This window comes from Myxine glutinosa, chromosome 6 (assembly GCF_964187855.1).
Source record: "Myxine glutinosa chromosome 6, kmMyxGlut1.1, whole genome shotgun sequence".
NCBI lineage: Eukaryota > Metazoa > Chordata > Myxini > Myxiniformes > Myxinidae > Myxine > Myxine glutinosa.
Window position 1 is genome coordinate 101,886,028 of NC_136266.1, and position 10,598 is coordinate 101,896,625.

The 10,598-nt window shown below is 43.4% G+C and overlaps 1 protein-coding gene across 5 annotated transcripts in view; it reads left to right on the top strand.

Annotated features, from left to right (window-relative positions):
• Positions 1-10,370, top strand: part of ARHGAP21 (Rho GTPase activating protein 21) — a 176,340-nt gene extending 165,970 nt beyond the window's left edge. For all 5 annotated transcript variants that reach the window (XM_078780267.1, XM_078780265.1, XM_078780266.1 and 2 more), the window contains one exon: positions 7,268-10,370. In XM_078780267.1, coding sequence (XP_078636393.1) covers positions 7,268-8,836 — 1,569 coding nt within the window. In that variant the 3' untranslated portion in view covers positions 8,837-10,370. The remainder of the gene's footprint in view (positions 1-7,267) is intronic.
• The last annotated feature ends 228 nt before the right edge of the window (positions 10,371-10,598 follow it).

Here is a 10,598-nt window from a genome sequence, read left to right on the forward strand (position 1 = left end):
TGAAAGATAGTCTGTTGGGAGCCGTTGGTGAGGTATGTGGATGGACAAAAGGACCACCATCCACCAAGGCACTCGGAAACATGGTGGTGGGATGATGAAGTTGGAAAGAGGATTGATGAGAAGAGGAAGAAGTTCAAGGAGTGGCAGAAGGCGAAGGGTACGGGAGCAGAAAAAGCAGAGCATGAAAGTTATAAGGCAGCCAAGAAGGCTGCAAAGAAAGAGGTAGCAAAGGCGCAGGAGGCATGTCAGAAAATGTTCGGAGAATGCTTGGATTCGGAAGAGGGTCAGAGAGCGGTATTCAGGATTGCAAAGCAGATGGCGAAAGAGAGGTGTGATGTGATGGGGGTGAGTTGCTTGAAGGATGAAGTGGGACAAATCGTTGTGGACCCAGATGGAATTAAAGGAAGATGGAAAAGATATATGGAAATGCTGTTGAATACAGAGAATGAATGGGATGGCAACATAGAGAGTAACCCAGTTTTAGGACCGGCAGAGAAGATAACTGAGAAGGAAGTTGAGGAAGTGATAAAATCAATGAAGAGTAGAAAAGCGGGAGGGCCGACGGGAGTTGTGGGAGATATGTTGAAGGCAGCAGGAAGTTGGGGTGTGAAGAGAATGACAGAGATCTGTAATCTGGTGGTGAAAGAAGGTCTCATTCCAGTGGATTGGGAACTGAGTACCCTCGTCCCTCTATACAAGGGGAAAGGTGACCCTCTGGAGTGTGGCTCGTACCGAGCGATAAAGTTATTGGAGCATGGAATGAAGGTATTGGAAAGGGTGTTGGAGAGGAGGATAAGGAAGAAGGTGAAGATCGACGAAATGCAGTTTGGATTTATGCCAGGAAGAGGAACGACAGACGCACTCTTTATTGTGAGGCAGTTGCAGGAGAAGTACATGGAGAAGAGGAAGAAGTTGTTTCTTGGGTTTGTTGATCTGGAGAAAGCATTTGATAGGGTTCCACGCGAAGTATTGACATGGGCATTGGGGAAGTTAGGAGTGGAGGAATGGTTGATCAGAGTAGTGATGGCAATGTACAAAAGAGCGCGCACAGCTGTAAGGATGAAGGACGGGAACAGTGGTGAGTTTGAGGTGATGATGGGAGTGCATCAGGGGTCGGTACCAAGTCCACTACTATTTGTAGCTGTGATGGAGGTGCTGGCTCAGAACGTAAAGGAGGGTTTACCGTGGGAGTTGTTGTATGCAGATGATCTGGTGTTGATTGCGGAAAGTATGGATGTACTGAAGGAAAAGATGAACAAGTGGAGGGAATGTATGGAGCCAAAAGGTCTGAAGGTGAATATCGAAAAGACTAAGGTGATTGCAAGTGGTAAAGCATGTGATGAGGTGGAAAGAACTGGGAAGTAGCCATGTGCTGTGTGCAGGAAGGGTGTCGGAGTGAACTCCATTCAATGTACAATGTACGCTGAGTGGGTTCATCAAAAATGTAGTGGTCTGAGAGGGTCATTAACCAGTGTGGCAGCTACATTCAAATGTAAGGTGTGCACAGAGGGAGCTGCAGATGGAGGAAATGTTGAGTTGGATCTTGGAGATGGCGTTACGATGGAAGGTGTGAAAACATTTTGAATGGAGAAGGTGGATCAGACTCTGCAACGGTTGCTAGAGTGAGATGTGCATGGAAGAAGTTTCGGGAACTGAGTGGCGTCTTGATGAGGAGGGGAGTGTCGTTGAAGGTGAAGGGAAAGGTGTATGCTGCATGTGTGAGAAGTGTTATGATTTATGGGAGCGAGACATGGGTAATGAACGTAGAGCAGCAACAAAGGCTGGAAAGGGTGGAAATGCGAATGGTTCAGTGGATGTGCGGAGTATCGTTGAGAGAGAGGAAGACAAATGATGAATTGCGAAAGATGATGGGAATAGAGCCTGTGATTGATGCTGTGAAGAGGAACAGGTTGAGATGGTTTGGTCATGTGTTGAGGAAGGATGAAAGTGACTGGTTGAGAAGAGTGATGGAAATGAATGTAGAAGGAAGTAGAGGACGGGGAAGACCGAGAAAGACTTGGCTAAAGATGGTGGAAGAAGAAATGCGGGCAAGGGGGTTAACAAGGAGAGATGCAGAAAATAGGGCAAAATGGAGAAGATTGTCATGGGGACCGCAAGGCTCACCCCCGCTCTTGCAGGGAAAATGGCCTTAAAATGCATGTTGTTGTTGTTTGTTGTATGCAACATATGCTCTAATTGGATGGTAAGACCACACATTAACACAAGGAAAAAAACACATGCAGCCCAGGACATTGGAGTATCACAGATCTTCTGAGGACCAGTTTTCGCACCGCCCAAAAGTGAAGGACTAAGTGTGGCTTATTACCATCTGACAAAGTAATGCACGAGTTCACCCAACAATGTGCCACACACCACCATAATGTTTCTACCATTTGCAAAACAGTCCTTAACTAAAGAGTTCCTAGAACACGAAACAGCACGCAGTGTTCAAGTATATACAGCAATACCCCTGCCTACGTCATTAATTGGTTCCATAAGCCGTGACGTAACTCGGTTTTTGACGTAAACCGGGCGTAATGTCTTTAAAATGCCTTAAAATGAAGACAAACACCGTAAAACTAGAGTAAATAACTGGAGGAGGCTGCGGCTTCGCCCTGAATCTTTCCCCGCTCCCCGTCGGGAGTCCCTCCGTTGTTTTATATCGGTCGGGTCTTCTCCTCGAACGGGGTGACCGGCACGGACGTATCGACCGTGAGCGGGCTTGTGTGCCGAGTGGCTCCGCGGCCCGCTTCACCACGGCGTGCTTTACCCAACGTGTCCGAGCAGTTTCCCCGGTGGTCGTGTCGTGTCGTCTGTGACGAACGAACGAGCTCAGGGTTCCGTGAACCCGGCGGCCCCAAGGATCGACTCTCGCCTCCGAGTCGTAGGCGTGCCCCGTCTTTCCTCGAGTGGCCGAAGTTGCGTGCTTCTTTTTTTTGGACGATGTGATATACGCAGAAACGACGACGTACAGGCAGGCATTTGCAAATCCATGCACATGTGCACATGCACACGTCGATCGGTTAGTCGACGCCGGATGCCGGCGAGGTGCCCGGCGAGGCAACCCGGCTCGAGGCATGACACGGTCGTTCGTTTCACATGGGCCATGGGCCATGGGGCCTGACCTCGTCGCGGACATTGCACACTCTGCACGGTGACGTGACGTGACGTCTGCCACGGACGGTCGTCCGAGCCGGCATCGTCGTCATGTTTCGCCGTTGCCACGTTGCGTTGGTTGTTTTACACAGTAAAGGAACCTTTACACAGTAAAGGAATAATCACAAAAATACCAGCGAAAGGCAAAGCAAGCACGCGACCGCAGCACAGGACAAAATGCATATGGCGTCGCCTTTGTTTTGAATGAGAACCAGCAGCTACGCGTACGTACAGTATACTGTACGTACATTTTAAAAATATTTTTAATGTGCTTTTTATTGTATTTAAAATTGTTTTTTAGCTTCTTTTATTGTTAATTTATGTACTATTTTATTTATTTTAAATATATTTTTAAGGAAAAATTAATTTTTTTCACGTCCTCCTATTATGATGTAGGAGTGACGTAAAGTCGCACATAATGACGTTCGCTGAACTGAAATTTACTCTGGAAGAGTGGCGTAAAGTCGGATTTGACGTAGGTCGAAATGGCGTAAAACGGGGTATTTCTGTACTGTACTTCATTTTTAATGAAATAATGATTTTAAAGATCGTTTTTAAAATCCGGAAGTTTAATGCTACTGAAGCACTCTTATATACATCACTCTTTTACACTGTAATAATAGAACATTGAGTGGCAGTTCAGGAGATGGAGGCTTTATTAATCACCATATAACACAACGTCAATTGGCATCATACATAGCCATATCAGTGGCTTCATCTTCTCACTGATACTGTCCCTCTTACATGTCTTGCCCTCTCATGCCATGTATCAATATATCATGGTTCTTAGAAGTATTACTCATATAAAGGTGATTTGTGTTCTACAATGTTCAAGTATATAATTCTATAATTATAATAATTCTAATTGCATAACCCCATCTAACACGTTACACTTAGTTATTTGTGCCCATTGTTTGTGTCCTTTGTAATGTCCTTAAAACCAGTAAGTTTCCTGTTTGGAAAGATTCTCAATTTTGTTTGACTGTCAGGCAGGCAGACAGAGTAAAAAAAGTTATCTCACTCATATTTGTGAATGCGCGATCGGGACAAATTCAAATCCAAAATACTGTAAAACGTCAGGCTTGTCTTCCTATTCATGGTCGGATTCGTGCTCAAAATATTACAATCGATTTAAATAAGTTGCTCCTCGATCATAAACTGATAATACTGGAAATGGAAACAACGTTAACATCCTCCTTGGACAGACAGACAGACTGACGGACATGAACCAATTGTTTAATCCCGCTTTTCACTTCGCGTGCGTGGGGTAATGACACAACCATCTTAGTGGAGACAGCCATATAAGGGGCCTTTTATCGTGAAATAATTCTTTTACTTTGGAAGTTTTTCACTGCATATTATTTAACTTTTGGTGGTTAGAATGCCATCTCAATCCCAACCAATAAGTGCTGCAAATAATTATTCCGTAGCAGTAATTTCTACTCCAGCATTTCAAGTTCTTCAATGCTGGAGCATTCATGAATATGCACAACTTTTCTGAGCATCAAGGGTCCCCCATGTGTGACCTCTGGTGGTCTCTATGAATCCGAAACATTAAATTTATAATTAATTTTGGGAGATTGGGGGACAGGGGTTGCACGTACATGCACACGCATACGTATTCATAGGATAATGATCATTTCTTTATTGCAGCAAAGCTAACTAGCTGAATGCCATATGGAATGTAAGGCACATTTAATTGTACCAGCACAGTATCAACTAGAATGGCACTCGTTAGAGCACAAACCTCTGCCAGGCTGAACAGTTTATGTTTTGTATCCCAATGATAGGCCGGATCTGGATTCAGACCTGAACTAAAATCTGATCGGCTTGTTCTTGTCACCTAACCAACCCGTCCACCAAGTTTAGTCATAACTCGTCCATAACTTTTTAAAATATCATGTTATATATCGCTTTTCGCCCGATCTCTCAATGGTGAAGAATCACTTAAAAATTTAATAACTCTCGTATCCGAATCCATGTTCAGATCTTCACCAAAATTGAATCGATTGGGCATTGTCACACACACACAATCTGTTCACCAAGTTTTGTCCAAATCCGTCCATAACCTTTTGAGATATCGTGCTATATATCGGTTTTAGCCCAATCACTCAATGGGGAAGAATCACTTAATAATTCTAGTAGCCGGATCCGGATGCGGATCTTTACCAAAATCTAATCATTTCGACCATGTCACATACACTACCTCTCCACTAAGTTTCGGCCAAATCCGTCCACAACGTTTTGAGATATCCTGCTATATGTTGTTTTCGCTCGATCTTCCAATGGTGAAGAATCACTTTTAAAATTATACTATCCAGATCCGGATCTTCACCAAAATCTAACCATTTCGTCACGTACACTACCTTTCCGCATTTTTTTTTCGGAATCTGTCTACAACTTTTTGAGATATCTTGTTGTCAGACAAACAGACAGACATGGGTGAAAACATAACCTCCATCCGCCTTCGGTGGTGGAGGTAACAACCACATTCTCCATTTATAAGATTGTGGAATGTTTGCCCCCCTCCTATTCTGATAAGTTGTATTCCTCTTCACTCTCCTCTCTACTACATTTTTCTTGTCTCCCCCAATGCACCTTAACCCCAAACGAAATTTTTTGTGTATCTCAACTTTTGGAAAAAATATAGGTGCAGAAATTAAACTTGTACAATTATGAAAAGTTCAACAGGAAGTGTCATGGAAAGTCTAATTCTATATCGGTAGATAATCATGGTTGTACTGAAAAAAACCACAAAAGGTTATTGCTCTGTAATTGCACTAAAATTGTTGATGAGCCTTATTGAAATCTTTCTTAAAAGCGAAATTGTTTGAATCTATTTAACTCTCTCTGAATCCATGAATAAGAAAGCTAAAGGGGGTTGAGGAGGACATAGGAGTAGCTGGAAGGATAATTTGGGGTTAAAACACCATTTTGCCTATTTGCAATAAGTAAGTTAGTCCTTAACTGCCTTTTTGTTTTATTTTCCTCATTTACTTCTTTTATATGTTAACATCCTCCTTGTCTGAAACCTATCTTAATTATAAGACTTCCTTTTTTGAGAAACTTTCCACCAGTGCTCAATATAAATTTCCCTTATGATATTTTCATTGAAAATACAAGGATGGTTCAAATTTGGCTCTGGATGTTTCTTTATTATAGTAACTAAGATGGCAGGATGGCCTAGAGGCATGCATACACCTCAAAACTGTCTAGCCTGGGTTTGAATGTCATCTCGGTGTTTCATAAGCAGGGTGATTCATAAATGTGTGTGCAGTCCCTTGTATGGATGTTAAACTGGGCGTCCCGTCTGCCAGCATTAGTTGGTGGACGTTAAAGATCCCATGCTGTCCTTTGCGAAGAGTAGGCAAGATATCGCCAGCATCCTGAACAAATTCCAAATTCCTGCCCTGACCTACAAGAGGGCATTGCATCAGTGGCACAACCATACCGTCAGCCAATGTGGCTATCCCACAGCCTTGTGCTGCATACAAAGAAGAAGAAGAAGATGTTTGCAAAGTAAAGTTACAAAACAAAATACCTGTATTACTTTACAAGTTCGTCTCTATGAATTGCTGTGTCTTTTATAAACAAAAGTTAAGATCAATTTTGAATCACCTTCATAAACATAGGGGCTTTAACCCTTTGAGTATGGGATTCTTTTTGATAAAAATACCCACGGTACAGGATTAATTTGGCATTACGGGAATGCAACCACGTACTGACGATCTATTTAGAGGTACAGTCGATGACGTGTAGTAACGTCATCCATACACAAAACTTTTTCGCGGGTTGCGGCACTGGACGTCATCCGTACTCAAAAGGTTAATCTTACAACATAATGCTTGTAAATCTATATATTTTATCTCCTGGAATCTCATTTTGTTGCCTTATATTATTACATGCTTGCATGCACTGTTTGTCCTCCTCTATATTTATAATCCTAGCTTTCTTCATACATTTTGTTTGCCTTTATGTATGTTTAAAGAAGATATGACTGCCATTTTTGGAGTCTTTAGACTTGTGAAGCCTACAAAAAAAGAATACAAGTAGCCAGCTTGCATGATGTTACAGTGACTTATGATTTTCTTTTATGTATCCTTTCTTCCAGAAATCCTGGGGGTCCAACAAAGACTTGTATAGTCGTGAGCTGATCAATTCTATAATCGCAGCTGCACACCGTAAGCGGAAGAAGGTGAAGGAGCCGAAACAATCTGTGAACAGTTCCGACGAGGACACCGAGTTTGGCTTTGTAAAGGGGAATGCCGACCAGCTGTGCATGAGGGTGTTTCAGGAAGGAAACAGAAATGGAAGTGCTACATCGATCCAGGAAGCCGGTGCTGATGGCGAAAATAACAACCTGTTTGGTTCATCACGTGGACGTGCCTTGCAGCAGGCTCGCTATGGCCGAATGGAAGCTTCGCATGCATCCAGTACACCATGCATGTGCTCGGGTAATGGCAGTGTAAAGTTAAGCTTGGAACGACGTGGTGCAGAGGTTAAGGAATCCGAAATTCTCAAACAAAAGAAATGTGCATCACAAGACGTCTTAACGCAGAACACTCGACGTCGTGATGCCAACTCCAGAGAGGTACTTGCAGACGTTGTGTCGGTCACATCTGATTATTCCACGACCTCATCAAGCAATCTGCATGGCTGGGATGTTGCACTCGTCATGGGCGCAAACACAGGAGGTGACGCACAATCATTAGCCGAAAGCCGAGGAGATGAGGCTGATGACGAGCGGAGCGAACTTATCAGTGAAGGTGCTCAGAATGAGTCCCAGGAAGACCTTGTGGGCACTGGTGACATCATTGGGGATGTAGACACCAGGAGTGTTGGTTCGTCTATTGAGGGACCACAAGCGGAGGGTGAAAGTGGAGGCAATGGATGGGCATCAAGCCCTGCAGCACGTCGTGCCTTTAATTCGTACCGGCTGATTGAATGCGACACACTGGCACGCAAGCATAGTGGGCGTAAACGCTCAGCACAGGTGAAGGGCCAGGAGGATGGAAAAGCTTTGGCTGCCACTTCAACAAAGTTAGAAATGGACGAGGAGCCACTAGAGCCAGTGCGGCCAGAACCAGAGCTGCCCACGAATATGTCACACTCCCAGGCTGTGAGCAAGACAGACCCGATGGAGGCTTGGCGTCCACAGATCACGGATCGTCTCCGGAGCCGGCTGCGCATCTCAGCCGATGACATGTTTGGAATCGGCAGGAAGCCTGCGGTGGCAAGACGCAACCGTGTTCGTAGGCGACACACGTTAGGAGGCCGCAGAGATTGTGAGGAGTTACAGCTGCAGGAAGCTTGTCGGTACACGGCGGAGGCAACTCATCAAAGATCTGGACTCTCTGCAGTCGATCGTCTGAAGCCTAAATGCCTGTCGCAAGACTTTTCAATTGCGGGCTGGATTGAGCGTGAGCGTCTGCGCACCAGCATGCCAGAGTTGCTCGCCTCTCCTGAGGCTTGCAGAGAAGCCAGAACTGAAGAAAATCACGATCAATGTCGGCCGCAGATGCAGGACATCGCGGTCAGCCGTAGGTCCCAGCAAACGCTCAGGGACTGGCCGGTTCCACTCGGAGAGGACGGCATATACAGAGCCCATCTGGTGGACCCTGAAACGCAACGAGTTGTCCAAGCACAACTTCTATCATCACAGTTCCATCAGTATCTGTAGTTTTCAGGTCGAACTCTTATGCTGCTGTCACCATATAAAGCCAATGCTAAATATCGACTATAATTATTGTGCGGTAGTGTACGGTTTTTAGCCTATTCCTGCTTTAGTGTTATTATTACAATTGATTTCTAAAAGTGGCTTTTTGCACATACGTTGCTAAAGTTTTATTTTTATTTCTCTGAAAAAAAAAAACCACAACTTATAAAGATGTATTACTTTAACCAATTATTTTGATATAAAAGAGAAATATTCAAATTTTCAGCCAGTTTCAACAATTTGCTAAAACCTTTTCACCAGGGAAGAGAATGTGTTCCCGCTCTGCGTTCGGTCCTGGCATTTTCAAAAATTGTTACACTTTTAACCGAAGGCTGCTTAAGCCCATATTCGATTCAATCGGGCAAATATGTTATCCTCTGATGGCTCGAACCCATGAATGAATGTCATGAAAGCACAGCTTTTGTTTTTTTTATGTTTTTTGCAATATACACATCCGATTGTGGAGCAAACTTCCACCTGAGCCCAAGCTACGTGGTAACCAAATATACCAACGCTCTGTCTAATTGTTGGGATGATTGAGGGGTGGTTTGAGGGAGGCGGTTGTGGTGGTGGTGGGCTGGAGTTACTCAAATTTTTATCTTTCTACCTCGACTTAGTCCGATACTAATTGCATCCACTCAGCATCGAGTAGTGTTTTTGGTTGCATGAAACGATGGATGAGATGTTGAGCAATTTTGTACAACATTTTGAAATGGCCATTTGCATTCTGATTTATTTGCACATTATCACATCGAACACTAAAATGCGTAACAATGAGTTTTGGAACAAAGTTATATGAGGTATTCGAGTATTTTTAATTATATATATACATATATATATATTTTCTTTTCTTGCCACCCTGTTCAGAACTTTCATTTTTGCCTTTTCCACCTTCGCTTTTGTCCAGGTTTGCTGTCAAAGCTTCCAACGCGATTATATTTCCTCTGGTTTTATCCATGGCTTTTTTGCGTTTTGTACATAGCCGTGAGGTCGATGTGTATTTATTTTAAATATTAAACAGTATTATTTGTACAGTTTATGCCATGAGATGGCTGACACTACACGATGACATTTCCCCAGAAGTTTAGCTCTAGATGGTCAAATTAAAAAAGAAAATAAATCATCTGTTAATGGGGCATTTGATCCATGTGCGAATATGAGTCAATTTGTACAGATCAATTTTTATATTAATTTTGGTAATTTAATTATGTACATAGCTTTTTAATGTTCGGTTCCAAACCCTGCATCACCATCTTACAAAAGCCCCGTATAATCCTGGTGCATGTAACCTCTCCGTTTACATCCGGTGGCACTGCATTGCTGCTCCCGTGCAACTCTTATGTAACTATACGGTGTATGCCTGCATTCCTCCGGTGGGTACCGACTCTACGAACGCTGTCTTTTACATGTCACAGTACTTTTTACCGCACAGTTCCAGTGGCTTTTTATTGTGCTTACACTTTGCAATAAACAAACAAATGGCTTGTGGTGTGCTTTACCTTCGGCCGCCTGTTTTTTATTACTTGCAAAATCGAAGATTTTTCAAGTATATTTGGTCGGTTCCGTTTGTGGTTCTGTCTGTTTGTCTGTCTGTCTGTTTGTCACTGGCCAACAGGTCACAATTCTAAACCGATCGTCACGAAACTTCACCACGTTGTATAAGTCGTCCCAATTGAGAAGCCTATTGATTTTGAGGTCAAAGGTCATCTGGAGGTCAAATTTCTAA